This window comes from Scyliorhinus torazame, chromosome 2 (assembly GCF_047496885.1).
Source record: "Scyliorhinus torazame isolate Kashiwa2021f chromosome 2, sScyTor2.1, whole genome shotgun sequence".
Classification (NCBI taxonomy): domain Eukaryota; kingdom Metazoa; phylum Chordata; class Chondrichthyes; order Carcharhiniformes; family Scyliorhinidae; genus Scyliorhinus; species Scyliorhinus torazame.
The window spans coordinates 278,730,081-278,754,438 of NC_092708.1; the positions used below are offsets into that span (position 1 = coordinate 278,730,081).

At 48.8% G+C, this 24,358-nt stretch overlaps 1 protein-coding gene across 2 annotated transcripts in view; it reads left to right on the top strand.

Moving 5' to 3' along the window:
- The window catches only part of LOC140398981 (G2/M phase-specific E3 ubiquitin-protein ligase-like), a 449,971-nt gene that overhangs the window by 336,425 nt on the left and 89,188 nt on the right, over positions 1-24,358 (top strand). For both annotated transcript variants that reach the window (XM_072488016.1, XM_072488009.1), the window contains one exon: positions 19,357-19,538. In XM_072488016.1, the coding sequence (XP_072344117.1) occupies positions 19,357-19,538 (182 nt within the window). The remainder of the gene's footprint in view (positions 1-19,356; positions 19,539-24,358) is intronic.

Consider the following 24,358-nt stretch of genomic DNA (forward strand, 5'->3'; position numbering starts at 1 on the left):
TATTCGTTGGAAAGTCTAAGGCAACCAAAGTATGTTGAAAACTAAGAAAAAGAATCCGGGGGAAAGGGGAGCGAGCGAAAGTCAGCCGGTGAGTAGTAGGAGTTCAGCGGGAGGAAAGATGGTGGGAGCAGGTTCACCGAGTGGGGCCACGCCTATTATGGTGGATATGCTGGCCAAAGTGATGGCAAGGGAGTTTGAACGACTGTTTTCTGAGCACTTTGACAAGCATCGCAAGGAAATGATGACTTCGCTCGAGGAGTGAGTGGATGCGACTCTTGCCCCGAAGCTTTAGCAAAGTCGTCGACAGAGGTGCGGTAGTAAGGAAAGATGTTGAAATGGGGGGGGAGAGAGGAGGCATTGTCGCAGTACAGAGACCAATTTACCTCGATGGGTGAGGAGCTGTAGAGGGTTTTGGTGAGTATCGAAGGGCTGCGAGCTAAAATGGTGACGTGGAACTTGCGAGGGCTGGGGAGACCGGTGAAGCGGGCAAAAGTATTCTCGCATTTGAAAGGTTTGAAAGCAATATGGTGCTACTGAGGGTAAAGGGCCAGATGAGGCTTCGGATGGGCCGGGTGAGTCAGGTGTTCCATTTGGGCTTTGATAGTAGGGCACGGTGGGACAGCAATTCTGGTCGGTAAGAGGGTGAGGTTCCAGATGGTGAGGAAGGCACAATAGTCTGCAATTGTCATCTTGGACCATGCTCCACATTGGGTGGATGTGGTCCTGATGAAGGGGCTGCAAAGTGGCCTGCGTGGAGATTGGGCGTGGGATTGTTGGCAAACCCAAACCTTTGTACCAAAATTGGAAAGGTGATTGAGGAGTATGTAGGGTTTAATAGGAACGGGGAGGTTTTGCTGTCAGCGGTGTGGGAAGCGTTGAAAGCAATGGTGAGGAACAAGGTCATCTTGTTTAAGGCTCAGGTGGACAGAGAGGCAAGAGAGCAGTGACAGTGGTTAGTAGAGGAAATTCTGGAGGTGGATGGAAGATATACAGAGGATCCGATTCCAGATCTTCTGGTGAGGAGGAAGGAATTGCAGGCGCGGTTTGACCTTCTGGCCACAGGAAAGGGAGTTTGGCAGTTGGTGGGTGAGGGGGGCCATGTTCGAGTATGGGGAGAAGGCCGGCCACTTGATGGTGGACCCACTTCGTTGCAGACGGCTGTGAGAGAGATTGTTTGGTTCCAGGATGGGACAATGGAGCCGGTGGTGTCACTGGAGCAGGTGAACCAGGCTTTTGAGGAGCTCTACAATAATTTGTACAAGTCAGAGCCACGGAGGATGTGTCAGACATGAGGGAGTTTTGAGGTGGTTGGCGTGTCCCAACGTAGGAGAGGGCAGGGTTGCAGGAGCCAGTAGGGGTGGAAGAATTGCGGGTGGCGATAAGGAAGATGCAGACGGGTACGGCAACGGAGCCAGATGTTTTCCCAGTGGAGTTTTTTTTTAAAAAGTTTATGCATAAGTTGGCACCGCTGTTGGTGGAGATGTTTGAGGACGCAGTGGATCTGCCAGAGACTATGGGACAGGCATCCATTTCATTGCTGCTTAAAAAGGACAAGGACCGGGTGGAGTGTGGTTCGTATCGGCCAATATCTCTGTTGAATGTGGATGCCAGGATTTTGGCAAAGGTGCTGGAGGAGTGCCTCCTGAGGGTGACTGGGGAGGATCAGACGGGGTTGGTAAAGGGCAGACAGTTGACATCAAATGTGTAGCGTCTGTTGAATGTGGTGATTTCTTTGGCAGAAAGGAAGGAGTTGGAGGTGGTGATGGCGCTGGATGCAGAAAAGACGTTTGATCGTGTGGAATGGAGCTATTTGTTTGCAGTGTTGGAGAGGTTTGGGATCAGGCCTGGGTTGTGGCATGGATGAAATTGTTGTATAAAGATCCAATGGCGTGTGTGCTCACAAATTAGATGAATTCACCATACTTTCCGTTGCATACAGGAATGTGGCAGAGTACCCAATGCTCTCTTCTCTCTTCTCTTCCCCCCCCCTCCCCCTGCTGCTTGCGCTGACAATAGCGCTGAGGTGCTCAGATAAATGGAGTGGGATAGTGAGGGGGGTTTTGGAGCATGAGGTGTCCCTGTACTCAGATGATCTGTTGCTGTATATCTCCAACCCGGGCTCTTCAGTTTAAGAGATTTCTGCTTGGGAGATTTGGGGCTTTTCGCTACAAGTTACATTTGGGGAAAAGTGATTATTTTGTGGTGTCCAGTGATGGGAGTGATGTGTTATACAACAATCGAAAATGAATACAGAGGCAATTTTGGCAGCACTTTAGGTTGGGGACGGGGTCGAAGTTGATGCTGATTCGAGGGAATCCTGGGTTTGAGCCAGGGAGGATAGATGCACGGTTTGGGGGATGGTAGGAGCACGGGTTGTTGGAAATGATACCTTATTTTTAGAGTATGGTTTGCGAGTTTGGAGGAGTTGGGGAGAAGTTGGGAGTCCCACGTGGGGAGGTTTTCAGGTACACGCAGATGCGGGATTTCGCGAAAAAGATTTTTCCAGCGGCACCGTTCCCCTTGTTGCTGGATGGGATGTTGTCAGTGATAGGGCTGGAGAGGAGGGTCACCTGAGCTATTTTCATGGGAGGAGGACAAGGCCTCAGTGGAGGGGGTGACGGCTAAGTGGGAGGAGGAGCTGGGGGATGGCGCTGGAGGAAGGGTTGTGGTCTGAAGTGCTGCGGAGGGCGAGTGTCTCAACCTCCTGTGCGAGGCTGGGGTTGATGCACTGAAGGACAGTGCACCTGATGAAATCGAGGGTGAGCAGTCGTTTGAGGGGGTGGAACTGTGGGAAGGGCCCAGCCAATCACATTTGCATGTTATGGCCCTGCCCGAAGTTGGAAAAATTTTGGAGGTCGGTCTTCAGCACCACGTCAATGATCCTGCATGTGGACTTAGAGCCTAGTCCCCTGGGAACCATATTCGGGGTGTCAGACTTGCCGGAGTTACAGATCGGAGTGATGGCAGATGTTTTGGCCTTCACCTCATTGATCACTCGCAGGCAGGCAGGTTCTGTTGGGGTGCAGGTCGGTTTCTCCACCCTCAGCCTGGGTGTGGCTGGTGGGATTCAATGAAATTCTTGTACTTCGAAAAGGTGAAATTTGCTGTGAGTGGTTCCATAAGAGATGGGGTCTGTTTATATTACATTTCAAGGAGCTGGTTACCATCAACTGCTAGGGGGGAGGGGAGGGAGCAAAGTGAGAAGGTTGGTTAGATAGGGGTTGGATTTTTATTGGTTTTAATTCAGTAATGTAATACGTTATGAATGTTAAAATCTGAATTAAAGTGACTTCCGGGTGCGGCGATGACCAGCTGAGTCGCACGTTTCGGCAGCTCCCTGTGAAACGGACTTTTGGGCTCTTGATAGGAGCCCCAACGGCAATTTTGACGGCTAAAAACACTGTGCGGTAAACCAGAAGGAAATCCCCCCTGGATACGGATGGAAAAAGGAGGAGAGAGTGGCCAGATTGCAGTGGATCCTTTAGAACAGCGGCAAGGAAGGCAAGCAAAAACCAAGATGGCGTCGGAAGGTGGCAGTTTAACATGGGGCCCTGAACAACAAGAGTTCTTGAAATGCTGTGTGGAAGAGATCAAAAAGGAAATGAAGAAAGAGCTGTTGGCCCCGATACTACAGGCGATCGAAGGGCTAAAGGAGGAACAAAAGACCCAGGAGCGGGAGCTTCGGGTCGTGAAGGCAAAGGCAGCCGAGAATGAGGACGATATACAGGGCCTGGTGGTGAAGACGGAGACGCAGGAGGCACATCAGAAACGATGTGTGGAAAGGTTGGAGGCACTGGAAAACAACGCAAGGAGGAACAACCTGAGGATTCTTGATCTTCCTGAAGGTGTGGAGGGAGCGGACGTCGGGGCATATGTGAGCACGATGCTGCACTCGTTAATGGGAGCGGAGGCCCCGGCGGGTCCGTTGGAGGTGGAGGGAGCATACCGAGTGATGGCGCGAAGACCGAGAGCAGGAGAAATTCCCAGAGCCATAGTGGTGAGATTCCTCCGTTTTAAGGATAGAGAAATGGTCCTTAGATGGGCGAAGAAAACTCGGAGCAGTAAATGGGAGAACGCGGTGATCCGCGTTTATCAAGACTGGAGTGCGGAGGTGGCGAGAAGGAGGGCGAGCTTTAATCGGGCCAAGGCGGTGCTTCATAAAAAGAAGATAAAATTTGGAATGCTGCAACCGGCAAGACTGTGGGTCACATATCGAGGGAGGCACCACTACTTTGAGACGGCGGATGAAGCGTGGACTTTTATTGTGGAAGAAAAACTGGAATGAGCGGGTTATTAAAAAGAACGTTCGAACAAAGTGGTGGGGCGAATGTGGGGGGCAAAGAGGGGTTTTATGTACTAATCCTGCGATGTGGTAACTTTTCTCTCTCCCACAGGTGGTGATGGGGGGAGGTGGAGGAGATGGGGTGTTGGCCATTGGGGGCGGGGCCAAGGGAGAAGCGCGGGCTTGGTTCCCGCGCTATGATAATCATGGCGGGAATAGAGAAGCAGGAAGGAGGGGGCGTCGCACGGTGCGAGCCGAGGTCACGGGGGGGAAGCCGAGGTCAGCCAGAGTTTGCTGACTTCTGGGAGCAACATGGGGGGAGTAATTATGCTAGCGGGGGGGGGGTGGGAGGGGGGAATTACTGGGTTGCTGCTGCTGGGGAGAGGGGGGAGCTGGTATGGGAGGGGATGGGCGGGGGGGCACCGCCTGGGGGAGATACAGCTGCGTGGGAACCGGGTGAGGAGCTGGAAAAAGGTGATGGCTAATTGACAAGGGGGGGGGGGGTAGGAAGCCCCCCAACTCGGCTGATCACGTGGAACGCGAGAGGGCTGAACGGGCCGATAAAGAGGGCACGGGTACTCGCACACCTTAAGAAACTTAAGGCAGATGTGGTTATGTTACAGGAAACGCACCTGAAACTGATAGACCAGGTTAGGCTACGCAAAGGATGGGTGGGGCAGGTGTTCCATTCGGGGCTAGATGCGAAAAACAGGGGGGTGGCTATATTAGTGGGGAAGCGGGTAATGTTCGAGGCAAAGACTATAGTGGCGGATAACGGGGGCAGATACGTGATGGTGAGTGGCAAACTACAGGGGGAGACGGTGGTTTTGGTAAACGTATATGCCCCGAACTGGGATGATGCCAATTTTATGAGGCGGATGCTAGGACGCATTCCGGACCTAGAGATGGGAAAGCTGATAATGGGGGGAGATTTTAATACGATGTTGGAACCAGGGCTGGATAGGTCGAAGTCCAGGACTGGAAGGAGGCCGGCAGCAGCCAAGGTACTTAAAGATTTTATGGAGCAGATGGGAGGTGTAGACCCGTGGAGATTTAGCAGACCTAGGAGTAAGGAGTTCTCGTTTTTCTCCTATGTCCATAAAGTCTACTCGCGAATAGACTTTTTTGTGCTGGGTAGGGCATTGATCCCGAAGGTGAGGGGAACGGAGTATACGGCTATAGCCATTTCGGATCACGCTCCACACTGGGTGGACTTGGAGATAGGGGAGGAAACAGGAGGGCGCCCACCCTGGAGAATGGACATGGGACTAATGGGGGGGGGTGTCTAAGGGTGAGGGGGTGCATTGAAAAGTACTTGGAACTCAATGATAATGGGGAGGTCCAGGTGGGAGTGGTCTGGGAGGCGTTGAAGGCGGTGGTTAGAGGGGAGCTGATATCAATAAGGACACATAAAGGGAAGCAGGAGAGTAAGGAACGGGAGCGGTTGCTGCAAGAACTTTTGAGGGTGGACAGACAATATGCGGAAGCACCGGAGGAGGGACTGTACAGGGAAAGGCAAAGGCTACATGTAGAATTTGACTTGCTGACTACAGGCACTGCAGAGGCACAATGGAGGAAGGCACAGGGTGTACAGTACGAATATGGGGAGAAGGCGAGCAGGTTGCTGGCACACCAATTGAGGAAAAGGGGAGCAGCGAGGGAAATAGGGGGAGTGAGGGATGAGGAAGGAGAGATGGAGCGGGGAGCGGAGAGAGTGAATGGAGTGTTCAAGACATTTTATAAAAAATTATATGAAGCTCAACCCCCAGATGGGAGGGAGAGAATGATGGGCTTCTTGGATCGGCTGGAATTTCCCACGGTGGAAGAGCAGGAAAGGGTGGGACTGGGAGCACAGATCGAGGTAGAAGAAGTGGTGAAAGGAATTAAGAGCATGCAGGCGGGAAAGGCCCCGGGACCGGATGGATTCCCAGTCGAATTCTATAGAAAATATGTGGACTTGCTCGCCCCGGTACTGACGAGGACCTTTAATGAGGCAAAGGAAAGGGGACAACTGCCCCCGACTATGTCTGAAGCAACGATATCGCTTCTCTTAAAGAAGGAAAAGGACCCGCTACAATGCGGGTCCTATAGACCTATTTCCCTCCTAAATGTAGATGCCAAGGTCCTGGCCAAGGTAATGGCAATGAGAATAGAGGAATGTGTCCCGGGGGTGGTCCACGAGGACCAAACTGGGTTTGTGAAGGGGAGACAGCTGAACACGAATATACGGAGGTTGTTAGGGGTAATGATGATGGTCCCACCAGAGGGAGAAACGGAGATTGTAGTGGCGATGGATGCCGAGAAAGCATTTGATAGAGTGGAGTGGGATTATTTGTGGGAGGTGTTGAGGAGATTTGGTTTTGGAGAGGGGTATGTTAGATGGGTTGTTTATAGGGCCCCAGTGGCGAGCGTGGTCACGAATGGACGGGGATCTGCATATTTTCGGCTCCATAGAGGGACAAGGCAGGGATGCCCTCTGTCCCCATTATTGTTTGCACTGGCGATTGAGCCCCTGGCGATAGCGTTGAGGGGTTCCAAGAAGTGGAGGGGAATACTTAGGGGAGGAGAAGAGCACCGGGTATCTTTGTATGCGGACGATTTGCTACTATACGTGGCGGACCCGGCGGAGGGGATGCCAGAAATAATACGGATACTTGGGGAGTTTGGGGATTTTTCAGGGTATAAATTGAACATGGGGAAAAGTGAGTTGTTTGTGGTGCATCCAGGGGAGCAGAGTAGAGAAATAGAGGACCTACCGTTGAGGAAGGTAACAAGGGACTTTCGTTACCTGGGGATCCAGATAGCTAAGAATTGGGGCACATTGCATCGGTTAAATTTAACGCGGTTGGTGGAACAGATGGAGGAGGATTTCAAGAGATGGGATATGGTATCCCTGTCAATGGCAGGGAGGGTGCAGGCGGTTAAGATGGTGGTCCTCCCGAGATTCCTCTTTGTGTTTCAGTGCCTCCCGGTGGTGATCACGAAGACTTTTTTTAAAAGGATTGAAAAGAGCATCATGGGTTTTGTGTGGGCCGGGAAGACCCCGAGAGTGAGGAAGGGATTCTTACAGCGTAGCAGGGATAGGGGGGGGCTGGCACTACCGAGCCTAAGTGAGTATTATTGGGCCGCTAATATTTCAATGGTGAGTAAGTGGATGGGAGAGGAGGAGGGAGTGGCGTGGAAGAGATTAGAGAGGGCGTCCTGTAGGGGGACTAGCCTACAGGCTATGGTGACAGCCCCATTGCCGTTCTCACCGAGGAACTACAAAGAACAAAGAACAAAGAAATATACAGCACAGGAACAGGCCCTTCGGCCCTCCAAGCCCGTGCCGACCATACTGCCCGACTAAACTACAATCTTCTACACTTCCTGGGTCCGTATCCTTCTACTCCCATCCTATTCATATATTTGTCAAGATGCCCCTTAAATGTCCCTATCGTCCCTGCCTCCACTACCTCCTCCGGTAGTGAGTTCCAGGCACCCACTACCCTCTGCGTAAAAAACTTGCCTCGTACATCTACTCTAAACTTTGCCCCTCTCACCTTAAACCTATGCCCCCTAGTAATTGACCCCTCTACCCTGGGGAAAAGCCTCTGACTATCCACTCTGTCTATGCCCCTCATAATTTTGTATACCTCTATCAGGTCGCCCCTCAACCTCCTTCGTTCCAGTGAGAACAAACCGAGTTTATTCAATCGCTCCTCATAGCTTATGCCCTCCATACCAGGCAACATTCTGGTAAATCTCTTCTGCACCCTCTCTAAAGCCTCCACATCCTTCTGGTAGTGTGGCGACCAGAATTGAACACTATACTCCAAGTGTGGCCTAACTAAGGTTCTATACAGCTGCAACATGACTTGCCAATTCTTATACTCAATGCCCCGGCCAATGAAGGCAAGCATTGACTACCTTCTCCACCTGTGTAGCCCCTTTCAGTGATCTGTGGACCTGTACTCCTAGATCTCTTTGACTTTCAATACTCTTGACGGTTCTACCATTCACTGTATATTCCCTACCTGCATTAGCCCTTCCAAAATGCATTACCTCACATTTGTCCAGGTTAAACTCCATCTGCCATCTCTCCGCCCAAGTCTCCAGACAATCTAAATCCTGCTGTATCCTCAGACAGTCCTCATCGCTATCCGCAATTCCACCAACCTTTGTGTCGTCTGCAAACTTACTAATCAGACCAGTTACATTTTCCTCCAAATCATTTATATATACTACAAAGAGCAAAGGTCCCAGCACTGATCCCTGTGGAACACCGCTGGTCACAGCCCTCCAATTAGAAAAGCATCCCTCCATTGCTACCCTCTGCCTTCTATGGCCTAGCCAGTTCTGTATCCACCTTGCCAGTTCACCCCTGATCCCGTGTGACTTCACCTTTTGTACTAGTCTACCATGAGGGACCTTGTCAAAGGCCTTACTGAAGTCCATATAGACAACATCTACTGCCCTACCTGCATCAATCATCTTAGTGACCTCCTCGAAAAAACTTGATAGAGTTTTTCGAGGAACTACACCACAAGCCCGGTGGTGGTGGCTACACTGAAGATTTGGGGACAGTGGAGACGGCATAGGGGAAAGACTGGAGCCTTGGGGGGGTCCCCGATAAGAAACAACCATAGGTGTGTCCCGGGGGGAATGGATGGGGGATATGGAATGTGGCAAAGAGCAGGAATAACGCAACTGAAAGATCTGTTTGTGGATGGGAAGTTCGCGAGTCTGGGAGCGCTGACCGAGAAAATATGGGTTGCCCCAAGGGAATGCATTCAGGTATATGCAACTGAGGGCTTTTGCGAGGCAACAGGTGAGGGAATTCCCGCAGCTCCCGACACAAGAGGTGCAGGACAGAGTGATCTCAAAGACATGGGTGGGGGATGGTAAGGTGTCAGATATATATAGGGAAATGAGGGACGAAGGGGAGACTATGGTAGATGAACTAAAAGGGAAATGGGAAGAAGAGCTGGGGGAGGAGATCGAGGAGGGGCTGTGGGCAGATGCCCTAAGCAGGGTAAACTCGTCGTCCTCGTGTGCCAGGCTAAGCCTGATTCAGTTTAAGGTATTACACAGGGCACATATGACTGGAGCACGGCTCAGTAAATTTTTTGGGGTGGAGGATAGGTGTGCGAGGTGCTCGAGAAGCCCAGCGAATCATACCCATATGTTTTGGTCATGCCTGGCACTACAGGGGTTTTGGATGGGGGTGACAAAGGTGCTTTCAAAAGTAGTAGGAGTCCGGGTCGAACCAAGCTGGGGGTTGGCTATATTTGGGGTTGCACAAGAGCCGGGAGTGCAGGAGGCGAGAGAGGCCGATGTTTTGGCCTTTGCGTCCCTAGTAGCCCGGCGCAGGATATTGCTAATGTGGAAAGAAGCCAAGCCCCCGGGGGTGGAGACCTGGATAAATGACATGGCGGGGTTTATAAAGCTAGAGCGGATTAAGTTCGTCCTAAGGGGGTCGGCTCAAGGGTTCACCAGGCGGTGGCAACCGTTCGTCGAATACCTCGCAGAAAGATAGACGGAATGGGAAAAAGAAGGCAGCAGCAGCAGCCCAGGATCGGGGGGGGGGGGGGGGGGGGGGGGGGGGAGGAACCAGAAGGACTCTCAGGGTTGTTAATATATACTGTATAGTATGTATAGGTCGTTGCTACAGATAATTATATATTGGACTGTTAAATTATATTTTTGGAGAGTGTTACTTGTGACAAGGCAGTTGCCAATTAGGGCTAGTTTTCATTTTTGTTATTTATTATTTATTCATTTTTTGTTTATAAAATCGGTCATTGTTATTTGTGTTGTTATAATATTGTCTAAAGGATGCACAATGTACTGTGTTGGTTGACCAAAAATTTTCAATAAAATATTTAATTTAAAAAAAAAAAATCTGAATTAAAATCTTTTTAAAAAGTAATTATTTCGCAGGCTCCAATTCATGTCTTAAATTTTCTATCTACATTTCTTCATCACTTAATTCTCACATGCAGTAAGTATTTCTATGGCTGTCTCACATTTAGACGCGCGTTTTCCTAACTCTGAGTGGGTTTCTTCCCACTGTCGCTGTCTGACTGGTCCCAGAACAATTAGTCCTTTCCCAAAACTGCCTATCCATTTACGGTTTAAGTACTGCCTAAATGACGTTTCCCATTCTGGCTGAGACTCAGCCAGTTCTCAGAACTCAGTTAATCAACCCAGTAATTGACCATTTTGGGGGTCTGATGCCGATTGGCGGAGACGAGAAAAGTGTGTCTCTCCTTAATCTATTTAAACTTCTTCCTAGATGTCTTTGTCACTAACTTCCCGTCCAATCTCGCCTCGCACTTGAAGTTTGCTGCACACATGCCAGGGTCATTTTTGGAGGTTTGCCTATCAACCGTTAATTTTAATCTTTTGCTCTCCAACAATTTGCCTGCAATGTTGGTGGTTAGAGCACGCCCTTAGAACTCTTCGGCTACCCAGTCCTTTGTTTTATGCTCCCTTAGCCCATTTGATCCTGGCTATCATGTGGGGCTCACTGCCCTCTTAATTCAAGCTCAGGCTGGGTGACTGAGATGTTAACTCCAGACTGACTGCCCTGAACCTAGATCGTGCCCACCATAAGACCATAAGACATAGGAGCGGAAGTAAGGCCATTCGGCCCATCGAGTCCACTCCACCATTCAATCATGGCTGATTTCAACTCCATTTACCCGCTCTCTCTCCATAGCCCTTAATTCCTCGAGAAATCAAGAATTTATCAACTTCTGTCTTAAAGACACTCAACATCCCGGCCTCCACCGCCCTCTGTGGCAATGAATTCCACAGACCCACCACTCTCTGGCTGAAGAAACTTCCTTTGTCAGCCATGGCTGCCTAATCCCCCCTCTGATAACCTTTCTTTTCTTTGGGATGAACCTCTGCACTGTGTCCTCAGTTACTCCCAGAAACTCCTGCCATTGCTGTTCTACTGTCTTTCCCACTAGGCTCTGCTCCCAGTCGATTTTCGTCAGTTCCTCCCTCATGCCCCTGTAGTTACCTTTATTTAACTGGAACACCTTTACATCTGATTCTACCTTCTTTCTTTCAAATTGGAGATTGAATTCTACCATATTATGATCACTGCCTCCTAAGTGTTCCCTTCCTTTTAGATCTTTAATCAAGTCTGGCTCATTACATAACACTAAGTCCAGAATGGCCTGTTCCCTCGTGGGCTCCATCACAAGCTGTTCCAAAAAGCCCTCCTGTAAACATTCAATGAATTCCCTTTCCTTGGGTCCACTGGCAGCATTATTTACCCAGTCCACCTGCATATTGAAGTCCCCCATGATCACTGTGACCTTGCCTTTCTGACATGCACTTTCTATTTTGTGGTGCATTTTGTGCCCTCGGTCCTGACCACTGTTAGGAGGCCTGTACATAACTCCCATTATGGTTTTTTTGCCTTTGTGGTTCCTCAACTCTACCCACACAGACTCCACATCATCTGACCCTATGTCATTTAGTGCTATTGATTTAATTTCATTCCTAATTAACAAGGCAACCCCGCCCCCTCTGCCCACCTCCCTGTCTTTTCGATAGGTTGTGAAACCCTGGATGTTTAAATGCCAGTCCTGAACCCACTGCAACCATGTCTCTGTGATGCCTACCACATCATACCTGCCAGTCACAATCTGGGCCACAAGCTCATCTACCTTGTTCCGTGCACTGCGCGCATTTAAATATAGCACCTTTAATTCTCTATTGACCGTCCCTTTTTGTTTTCTTAGTGTGGTGGACCTTGGTTTACTGAGCCTTTCCATACACTGTGTCATATTTTGTGGGATGGGGACTATCGTAACCTCTCCTGAGTTTTGTCTTTTCGTGCTTTTTTTTGTATTCCTAAGCAGCTACGCTTCCCACTGATTACTTCACCTCTTGGTTCCCTGACTTTCCCTTCCCCCCAATCTTTAGTTTAAAGTCCTATTGACCACCCTATTTATTCTTTTCGCCAAAACACTGGTCCCAGCTCGGTTCAGGTGGAGACCATCCCAACGGTATAGGTCCCCCCTGTCCCAAAACTGATGCCAGTGTCCCATGAAAAGTAACCCCTCTTTCCCACACCACTCTTTCAGCCACGTGTTAACTTCCCTTATTCTTGCCTCCCTATGCCAATTTGCACGTGGCTCGGGCAGTAATCCGGAGATTATGACCCTTGAGGACCTGTTTTTAAATTTGAATCCTAGCTCTTTATAATCTCTAAACAGGTCCTCTTTCCTAGACTTGCCTATGTTGTTGGTACCGACATGGACCACAACAACTGGATCCTCCCCCTCCCTCTCCAATATCCTTTCAAGCCGGTCAGAGATGTCCCGCACCCTAGCACCGGGCAGGCAACATACCATGCGGGACTCTTTATCCTGCTCACAAAGGATACTATCTATCCCCCTGATAATAGAATCCCCTACAACTACAACTTGCCTATTTACTCCCTCCCCTTGAATGGCCTGCTGAACCATGGTGCCTTGGTCAGCTGACTCATCCTTCCTGCAGCCCTGTTCGCCATCCACACAGGGAGCAAGTGCCTCATACCTGTTGGACAGAGTCAAGGGCTGAGGCTCCTGAGTTCCTGACTGCTGGTTCCCTTTACCTGCCTGACTTGCAGTCACACCCTGCTGTCCCTGGCCACTGGCAGGATTTAAACTACTTTGACAGGTGTGACTGCCTCCTGAAACACAGTGTCCAGGTAAGTCTCCCCCTCCCGGATGTGCCTCAGTGTTTGAAGCTCAGACTCCAGCTCATCAACTCTGAGCCGGAGCTCTTCGAGCAGCCAACACTTAGTGCAGATGTGGTCGCTGCAGCTCGCAATGGGATCTGCCAGCTCCAACATCAAGCAGCTCAAGCACATCACCTGACCAGCCATCACTAATTAATTAATTAGTTTAATTTAAGTTTATGAGTTTAGCTGTGTTTTTTTTTAATTTGGGGCAGATTTGCTATCAACCACTCAGATCACAGCTTCCCTCTGACGTCACTTTTGGGAAGAAAAAAACTGGAAAACAGGAAGTTACCGTTAGGTTTTTATACTCACAGAGACTGCTCCTCCTCCTCCGAACGGCTCCCGAAATTAGGCCCGAAGAAAAAGAGAGAACAAAACAGTAGGGAAAAAGCACCTTCTCCCACTCTTCTCCGAATTACCTCACTGCACCAAATTACCAAATTCTCACTCGGTCTGTATCTCTCTCACTCAGGCTGTGTCTCCTTGACCTGCGCAATGCTTACTAATGTGCGCTTTCTGTCTGTCTTTTATACAGACATTAGCCAGAGACATCAGACTGTTTTTGCCCTCTACTGGCTTCAACTGACGAAACAGACAAATGAGTTGTAATTTGGATTGTACGCAATGCAAACTTCATTTAATACAACTTTATCCGACTCAAGAAGTTACAATACTTAAATGGAAACTTAAATTCAAAATACTACCCAATAGAGAGAACTGGCCAAGCTCACAGGGGGTATTCTTCTGAGTTTCCAAAGTCAGAGTCTCTTCTCCGCGAATGTTGATTCCAGGGTTATTGCTGCAGAAGCCTCTTTTTAAACAATCCTTTATCAAGTAGGCATCAGTTGCCCTTGGAGAGTCTTGTTTTTGCTGTTTCAGCATAAAGTGTTATCGGTGAAGAGTCCAGATGTACAAGCTGTTGTTCCTTTTGCCACAAAACTCATTTTGTAAAGTTGCAGTATCTCACACACAAGTGTTTCATTTTATTGCTAAGCATTGTTTAACAGGTAATTGAAAGCTATTTCTGGTATGATAACGTTAATTTAATCCTGTTTGTAATAAAGTTTGTTTTTGATATACCATATCCCTATTTGTGCGTGGAGTCACTCCTGGAGGGAGTTATTCTATTATCACAGTCTTCGGAATTGTATAAAATATTGGGGTATCCTAGCAACTGTTGGGGTCTGGCCCAGGATCATAACATAATAAGTGTAAGAAATCAAAGAGGATTAAAATTAACTCTAATCCGCTTACATTTTAATATAATTTTAGTGCAAATTTTGTTTCCAGTGACACACGAAAATAAGTATCTATCTGTTGATGCAAAGCTACAAAGGACATTTGGTTTGATAGGGCTTATGTTTTCTTGATGCTTAACTATAGCAAATATTTTGTAATGAAATAAATAATTTCTGACTTCCGATGACGGCCATGGAGTGAGTGGTCGCTTATTTGGTAGCTCCCACTAGTGGTGGACCTTTGAGACATTTTCCCCCGACTTATGGGGGATTGGATAGGCAAAATAGGAGATTGGTGAGATAGAGGAGAGTAATTACCCACCAGTGCATGGATTCGTGGACCAGAGGTGGTCTGAAAAGGATAGATCGTTGGTCAAAGAAGGGAGTGGAGTCTGCAGCACAGAAAAATATGGCGGACGCTCAGGGACTGGGATTGCCGGCCAAGTGGTCAACGGAGCAGCTGGTGAACTTCCTCCAGGAGAGTTTTGCTCAGCAAAGACTAGAGTACCTGATTAAGACGGGAATTGACCGGATGGAGCAAAGATTGGAAGCCCAGGTCCAGGCGATCCAGAAGGTGGAAGAGACGGTTGCTGAGCATGATGACCAGCTAACCGCGATGGCGGCGGAGATGGGACTGATGAAGCACCATCAGAAAAGGCTGCAAAAGAAAGTGGAGGATCTGGAGAAATGGTCGCGTAGGCAGAACCTGAGGATCGTTGGCCTCCCGGAGGGCAGCGCGGGATCAGATGCAGGGGCATATGTGGCGTGTATGTTCGAGAAGCTGCTGGGGGAAGGTGCATTTACTCGGCCCTTGGAGGCGGACAGGACGCACAGAGCGCTTATGAGGAAGCCGCTGATAAATGAGGCGCCGAAGGCGATGGTGGCACGAATGCATCGTTTCCTGGACAAGGAATAGATCTTGAGGTGGGCCAGGCAGACGAGGAGCTGCAAATGGGAAGATAACAAGCTGCACATTTTCCAGGACTTGGGTGAGGGACTGGCCAAAAGAAGGGAGAGTTTCAATAAAGTTAAATCAGCCCTCTTTAAGGAGGGGGTGAAGTTCGGCATGCTATATCCAGCTCATTTGTGGGTCACTTAGGAGGGCCAAGAACTTTATTTTGGATCGCCGGATGAGGCGATGAACTTTCTTAAGGACAGGGGACTGGCAGGTGATGGAGGACATTGAACTTGGGGGCGAGTAATTCTGTACCTATGCTGCTAAATTTCTTTTCTCTTTGGGTTCTGTGTGTATTGTTTTTGTACCACTTTTTGGGCCGTTGCTCAGTTTTGTAGGCGGGTGAACTTCTTAATAGGGGATGGTGGGTTGAATTTTCTTCTTGTGTTTGTTGGGGGGATTGTTATGTTTTGCATATGTATGTTCGAGTGGTGGGGAGCGAGGGAGATCAGTGTGGGGTAGGTTGCTTGGTGCCATGGGTGGAGGCTACCAGGCTAGCTGGGCAGGCTAGCTCCCAGAAGCGCAGTGGGGGGTCAGCAGGTGATAAGTTTGTTGGAGGGGGTTGGGATTGCTATTTGGTTAGACAAATTGGAGGTCAGTGACGGTGGACACCCGGGGGCGGGCCTGAGGAGGCGCGGACGCAGACTGGAGGCTGGCCTAAGAACGGTGATGGTTGATAGGCAGGGGGTGGTGGTGGGGGTGCCCCCCCAACCAGGCTGATCACATGGAACACGAGAGGACTGTATGGGCCAGTCAAGAGGGCTCGCGTGTTCGCGCATTTAAAGAATTTGAACGCGGACGTGGCAATGCTACAGGAGATGCACCTGAGGGCAGTGGATCAGACTAGGCTGCGGAAGGGGTGGGTTGGGGAGGTGTTTCATTCGGGCTGGACTCTAAAACTAGGAGGGTTACGATCTTGATCAATAAGCGGGTGTCTTTAGAGGTAGGGAGTATAGTGGCGTACGCGGGGAGTGAGAAGCTGGAGGGGATACCGTTGGTATTAGTAAATATTTACGCACCAAACTGGGACGACGCGGAGTTTATTAGGCGCATGTTAGGGACGATCCCGGACCTGGACTCGCTTAAGCTGATCATGGGGGGTGACTTTAATACGGTCATTGATCCGAGATTGGATCGGTCGGGTTCAAGGACAGGGAGGGTGCCTTCTGCGGCAAAAGGAATTAAAAGGGTTTATGGAGCAGATGGGAGGGGTAGATCTGTGGAGGTTCGGACTGCCAAGAGCGAACGAGTTTTCTTTTTTCTACCATGTTCACAAAGTGTACTCCCGGATTGATTTTTTCATTTTGAATAGGGCTTTGCTGGCGGGGTGATGAATGCCGAGTTATTCAGCGATTGTCGTGACGGACCATGCCGCACACTGGGTGGATCTACGAGTGAGCAAGGAGGGGGGGAGGGGGGGGGGGGTCAGCGCCCGCAGTGGAGATTGGATGTAGGATGTTAGCGGGTGAGGGAGGCCATCCAGAATTATTTGGAGATAAATGACACGGGGGAAGTTTCGGCAGCAACAGTGCGGGAGGCGCTGAAGGGGGCGCTGAAGTAGTTAGGGGGGAGCTGATTTCGACACGGGCTCAGAGGGAGAAGGTGGAGCAGGCGGAGATGGACAGGCTGGTTAGGGCAATACTCCAGGTGGATAGAAGGTACTTGGAAGCCCGGAGGCGGGGCTGTTGAAGGAGTGGCAGAAACTGCAGATGGAGTTTGGTCTGATATGTGCATGGAAGGCAGTGGGGCAGTTGAGGAAGGCGAGAGGAGCGATATATGAGTAAGGGGAAGAGGCCAGTAGGATGCTAGCACAGCAGCTCCGGGAAAGGGAGGCGGCCAGCGAGGTAGGAAGAGTGATGGACAGAGGGGGCAACACAGTCTTGGACCCAACGGGGGTGAATGGGATGTTCAAGGAGTTTTATAGTCGGTTGTATGAGTCAGAGCCCTCGGCTGGGGTGGAGGGGATGAGGCAGTTTTTGGACGGTTTGGGGTTTCCGAAGATGGAGGAAGGGTTGGTGGAGGGGCTGGGAACTCCGATCGGGATTGTAGAAGTAGTAGAGGGAGTGGAGGCCTTGCAGTTGGGTAAGGCCCCAGGACCGGATGGCTACCCAGTGAAATTTTACAAGGCGTTTTCTGGGATGCTGGGCCCGCTGCTGGTGAGAGCATTTAATGAGGAAAGGAAATAGGGTGTTCTCCCCCCAACAATGTCACAGGCCTCTATTTCATTGCTCCTGAAGCGGGAGAAGGACCCAGAACAAGGTTCGGAGGTGGCAGAGAGCAGGGAATGAGAGGCTGTGGGGTTTATTTATTGATGGGAGCTTTTCCTGTTTGGAGGATCTGGAAGAGGAGTTTGAATTGTCAGGAGGGAATGGATTTTGTTGTCTGCAGGTGAGGGTTTTTGTGCAAAGGCAGGCTTCTACTGCCACGGGATACAAGACAAGGTCATCTTTAGAATGGGAGTGGGGGAGGGGGAAGGTATCGGAAATCTATAAAGAACTTCTGGAGTGGGAGGAAACCCAGATAGGTGAGATATAGCGTAACAGGAAGGTGAGTTGGGAAAGGAGTTAGAGGCGGGCCTGTTGGGAAAGGAGTTAGAGGCGGGCCTGTGGGAGGATGCTCTGAGCAGAGTCAACACGTCCTCACCATGTGCCAGGCTCAGCCTGATACAGTTTAAGGTGGTTCACCGGGCACACATGACAGTGGCCCGGGTGAGCAGGTTTTTTGGGGTGGAGGACAGGTGTGTGAGGTGTGCAGGAGGGCCTGCAAATCATGTCCACATGTTTTGGGCATGTCCAAAGCTTAGGGGATTCTGGCAGGGATTTGCGGATGTCATGTCCACGGTGCTAAAAATGAGGGTGGCACCAGGTCCAGAGGTGGCGATTTTTGGAGTGTCGGAAGACCCGGGGGTCCAGGGAGCGAGAGAGGCTGACGTTTGGCCTTTGCCTCCTTGGTAGCGTGGAGGGACTCTGAGCCCCCAAAATCAGGGGGTATGGGTTAGCGACATGGCCGGGTTTCTCAGGCTTGAGAAAATTAAGCTCGCCCTGAGAGGATCAGTGTTAGGGTTCGTTCGGAGGTGGCAGACGTTTATCGACGACTTCGGGGAAAACTAAACTGTTAGCAGATACAATAATTGGGGGGGGGGGGGGGGTAGGGTGTAAGGGGGACAGGGGTAGTTAGGTTAGTTTGGTTTACCTTAGGCGGGAACAGTGAGAGATGAGGGGGGGTGTTATGCACTGAATTATGTTTACATTTGTATTTGTACTTTTTGTTGTTATAAAACCATAAATGCCTTAATAAAATGTTTGTTAAAAAAATAAATAAATAACGTCTGATTTCCTGCATTATGGCACCGCTCCCTAATGTATCTTTGTCCATCTGCCTTGCATTGAGTCAAGACATTCCAGAGTGCTTCGCAGTACTTGTTTGATGTATTCATTATTGTCGTGGGTGACACGGTAGCACAGTGGTTAACACTGTTGCTTCACAGCGGCAGGGACCCAGGTTCAATTCCCGGCTTGGGTCACTGTCTGTGCAGAGTCTGCATGTTCTCCCTGTGTTTCCTCCGGGTGCTTTGGTTTCCTTCCACAAGTCCCGCAAGATGTGCGTGTTTGGTGAATTGGACATTCTGAATTCTTTCTCAGTGTACCCAAACAGTGCCGGAATGTACTTTTCACAGAAACTTCATTGCAGTGTTAATGTAAGCCTACTTGTGACACTAATGAAGATTATTATTATTATTATGTAAGGGAAGTAGATATGGAGTGGACGTTTCCCTTTTTGCTTCCTTTTACAGATTGCGTATCCTCTATTTGTTAATCTGAAAACTGCACTTTTTTTGAACCCCATCAGTTTTTAGTGCAGGAAGTCTAGTTGTTTGGCTGCACTGTTTACCTTGCGATTTTTGTGGTGAGCATGTTAAGAAGAAACCTATTTCAGGTACCCTGTATTTAATATTCAGTGATGCATCTCACTTTTCTAGCTGTTTCATTTAATTTAAACTTGGCTTCGGCTATTGTATGTTTATATGGGATATCCAAAATCCAAAAGTATCTGAAATCCAAAATGCAATCCGATAAAGGATACTCGACCTGTATTTTAACTGCATTACACAATTTTATATGCATGTATTTATGTTCATACTCTTCTATAGCTCTTAGGTGTGACTGGTATTATGAAGCAGGACGGATGATTGCAGTATCAATAGTTCATGGTGGTCCGTCACCAAACTTCTTCTCCACAACTCTATTTCATTGTCTGGCCTATGGTCCAGAGGTAACTGAACCAACTATGGAAGATGTGACACATTTCGAGATGGCACAAAAGATTAAAAAGGTAAATCCTTAATGACACTTATACTATTTTTAAAGTGCTGTTCTCAGGGCACCGGGCTAACACCTTTAAATAAAGGTAATAAAATAAAGGTAAATACCCAAAAGCAGATGAAATCCATCAAGAACTGGTGAATCAATAGAAGTATTTTCCTTTCTGCTGGTGTTATCATGTGAGATGAGGGGTAAATATAAGTCCTTGTAGGTGTAATCCGAAAAAACACATTTTTCAATTGCTTGATGCAAGCTGACTGAACCTCATAGAGAAACGTTAAGGACAGCATGGTGACACAGTGGTTAGCACTGCCGCGTCACAACGTTACAGACCCGGTTTCAATTCCTATCTTGTGTGATTGTATGGCGTTTGCACATTCTCCCTGTGTCTACAGGTTTCCTCTGAGTGCTCCAGTTTCCTCCCGCAGACCAAAGATGTGCAGGTTAGGTGGACTGGCCATGTTAAATTGCCCCTTAGTGCCCAAAAAGTTAGGTAGGGTTACACGGCTTATGGGTGTAGAGTGGGGGCATGGGCCTAGGTGTGGGTGCTCTTTCGGAATGTCGGTGCAGACTCGATGGGACAAATGGTCTCCATCTGCACTGTAGGGATTCTTTTTTTAATACATTTAGAGTACCCAATTATTTTTTTTCCAATTATGGGGCAATTTAGAATGGCCAATCCACCTAGCCTGCACATCTTTGGGTTGTGGGGTGAGACCCATGCAGACACGGGGAGAATGTGTAAACTCGACACAGACAATGACCCGGGCCGGGGATCGAACCCAGGTACTCAGCTCTGTAAGGCAGCAGTGCTAACCACTGTGCCACCATCCTGCCCTTCGATGTAAGATTCTATGCTGCCTTGTGTGGGAATTGGAAGAAAATATTCTTCTGCATTAAGAGGAGGGTACTGAGGATGGAATCTTTATTATGTGTTGATTGTGTTAACGCTGGTTTGAGACTTTGATACAAAATGCATTTTGAAATGTAGAAAGTGTTCTATTCACAGAACCTCTGTACCTTGAGAAGGAAAGCACCTCTCTGACATTGATGATCACCAGCCTTGTCCTGTTCAGTTTCTAATTTTAATTACCTCTAACAGAGAAAAGGCTAAATCATGGGCGCAATTTAACGGAAATGTAACAGAGTCCCATGTTGAGCGGGTTTAGCCTGTTGTTTCCTGGCGTTCGCAGTGCCGAGAAAGACCCCGCTCTCATCCTGGACTCTTTCATTTTGGGGCCTCAGCGAGGAACGCCCTGCCGAGGCCGCATTAGTCCCATTCTTAAATGGAGCCCTGATCCCGAGACGCCCCAACGCAACCCCACCCCCCCCATACCCCAACTCATCTATCGGGGTGTCATTGAGCCCCTCATGACCCACCTAATAAGGGCACACCTGGGCCCAATCCCTGGTGTGGGCAAAATGCCACCCGGGAACCTTGGCAGTGGCAGGGTGGTACCCAGGTGACACTGCCAGGCCCCCGATTCCCTGGGAGTCACGCCCCCCCAAAGTGCCAGTACGTCTTGTCCCTATTTGTAGAAACCAGTACCAACTGGCACTCAGTCAAGTTTTCCGAGGCGCAGGTGTTGGATCTCACGCCTTGGGTAACACCGAAGAGTGCATAGCAAGGTGCTGCTTACTGCAGCACTTTAATGTAGCCAGACCTGGGTCCCGCCCATTATGGGTGGGATCTAGATCACAACATCTCGAGAGGGCCCGTTAGATCTTGTGAGGCGTGACGAACCGGGGAAATCTCGTCACCAGCTGCGTCGTGTCCCGGTTCAAGCGCGGCCATTAGATTTCACCCCATATCTAAGGGTCCACATAACGCTACTGTGTACTTAGCAGCATCATCCCCATCAACTGTCTTAACCTTGAATATTGGGCTGGATTCTCCGCAGCCCCACGGCGAAATCGCATTTGGCACGGGTTGGAGAATCGACTTTGACACCCGAATCGGGTCCGGCGCCACTCCCGCGATTCTCCGGTCCCTGGAGAATCGCTCGCCCGCGAATCACACCACGTGGCTGGGGAGCATTGCCAGAGGCCCGCCCAGCGATACTCTGATCCCGACCGGCCGAGCTAACCACATCTGGCCAGTCGAGGCTCCCGCCCGGCTGCTGCGGACTAAGTCCGCGGCCGCCTTGGTGGTGGGGGGGGTGAGGCCTTATGGGCGGCCGGGGAAGCGATCGGGCGAGTCGGATAAAGCGGCGCAGGCAGATCAGGGAGGGCATTTTTTCTTAGTGCTGATCCGCGGATGCGCGGACTCAAGAGCCGGAAGTGCGTGCCCTCTTATCTGCAGCCAAAGCTGCGTAAAGCTCTCCGGGTCCCTGCTAGCCCCCTGCAGGAAGTGAATTGCTCTTTATTTTTTGCAGGAAACTGAGGAATGAAACGCCAGCGTTCTTTTTATTACTTTTTCTGAGTTACAAAGCCAGGGCTCAGAGTGTGGTCAGGGGCGAACCCCTAATCCAGCTCCTTGCCTGCTCCAAAAAACAATTCAAATTCAAATTGAATCCAATTCATGGTCCCCACAAGAGAGACATACCAGGTCTGAGCCAAAAGGCGACTACACTTGCCAACATAGCCCCATTTCTGGAGAATACAGTTCCTTGTGTGGTCTGTGGAGAAGAATGGTGGGGTCAAGTGAGAAATTGTTTCATACACATCTGCACCTGTTGTTCAACCATTACACTTCATCTGCAAAGTATATATAGCACTTGCACCTGATTGACTCCAAATGCTTATTTTGAAATATAACTAAGTACAGTCGAGCAGGTAGGGAACATGCCATCAAAATCAGGCAAAGCTGGTATCTATTTTTTGAAATAAGCTACAAATGTGGTGACAACCAATCAACAATGCAGCCAACAGGTTGTTCTAAATACGTTGTTAAATCTATTTGGATGCCAACTTGTATTCTCACAGGTGAGAAACTCAGTACAGGAAACAAAGTTTATAATAAAGCCAAAAACAAATTGCAACTAAACAATTTATATTAATCACGTGACGACCTCGGGTTTCAGTTCACGGTGTCTCTACTACAATTAGTTGAAGAAAATAAAATGGGACTTTATCTTCTCGCATTTATATGCATCCACAATTCCAAGTATTTTGAAATGAAAATGAAATGAAAATCACTTATTGTCACAAGTAGGCATCAAATGAAGTTACTGCGAAAAGCCCCCAGTCGCCACATTCCGGCGCCTGTTCGGGGAGGCTGTTACGGGAATCGAGCCATGCTACTGGTCTGCCTTGGTCTGCTTTCAAAGCCAGCGATTTAGCCCTGTGCTAAACAATTATTTTTAAATTGGCTGCAAGACTGACCATCCACAGAACAGGCCAAAGTGTACTATTTATAAGTCCATCTATCCAATGTTAGAAAGGGTGGCTGGAGTAACAATCAGGTAAGCCAACAGTAAAAGCAGTGAAAATAACTAATACCTTTCCTTCTAAATAAAATTTGAAGGAAGTCAAAAGTAAGATACAACAACTTAATTTTAAAACTGCATAACAAACCATGTAAAATATTATGTTTAAAATCAACATATTGTTTCAAATGAAATTTTGCACTTGGAAATGTTTCCATTATTCTAATGTTACAATAGCCTAAATTGTTATTGTAGCCACATTTATTTTACTTGCATATTTAAAGAGAAAAAAGGTAACTGCCTTCTACTGCATCCTTAGTTCAGTTTGGATGAGGTTCTAAATAAACCTCTTGAACTTCGAGTCATAGAGGTCTACAGCACAGAAAAGGCCCTTTGGCCCATGTGTCTGTGCCGGTCAAAAACAACCACTGAAGTATTCTAATCCCATTTTCCAGCGCTTGGCCCATAGCCTTGTATGCCTTGGCATTGCAAGTGCGCATCTAAATACTTAAATGTAACGAGGGTCTTTGCTTCCACCATGTTTTAAGGCCGTGAGTTCCAGACTCTCATTACCCTCTTGGTAAAAAGTTTTTTCCCCTCAACCTCCCTAAGCTTCCTGCCCCTTACCTTAAATCTATGCCCCCTGGTCATTGATCCCTCCACCAAGGGGAAAAGTTTCTTCCTGTCTATCTATGCCCCTCATAATTGTAAAAAACATCTCAATCATGTCCCTTCTCAGTCTCCTGTGCTCCAAGGAAAACCGTTTAAGTCTATCCAATCACTTCATAGCTAAAACTCTCCAGCCCTGGCGACATTCTGGTATATCTCCTCTGCCAGTGCTATCACATCCCTCTTATAATGTATATTCCAGCACTGCACACTATACTCTGTGGCCTAACCAACATTTTATACAGTTCCAGCATATCCTCCCTGCTCTTAAACTCTATGCCTCAGCTAATAAAGGAAAGTACACAATATGCCTTCTTAACCACTGTATGCTAACATAAGTGACCGGTGGACATGCACACCAAGGTCCTTCTGATCCTCTGTGCTTCCCAGGGCCCCCCTGTTCATCATGTATTCCCTTGCTTTGTTTGTCCTGCTGAAGTGCATCACTTCCGATTTATCCGGATCAAATTCATTTGCCACTGATCAGCCCATCTGACCAGCCCGTCTATATCCTCCTGTAATAAGGCTGTCATCCTCACTTTTACCACCCCACCAATTTTTGTATCATCTGCAAACTTACTGATCAACCCTCCTAACGTTCATATCTAAATCATTTATGTAAACCAGAAACAACAAGGACCCCAACACTGATCCTTGCGGGACACCACTGGACACAGATTTCCAGTAAGACACCACTCGACCATCAACCTCTGCTTGTTGCTACTCAGCCAATTCTGATCCAATTTGACAAATTTCCTTGGCTCCCATGGGCTCTTACCTATACTATCAGTCT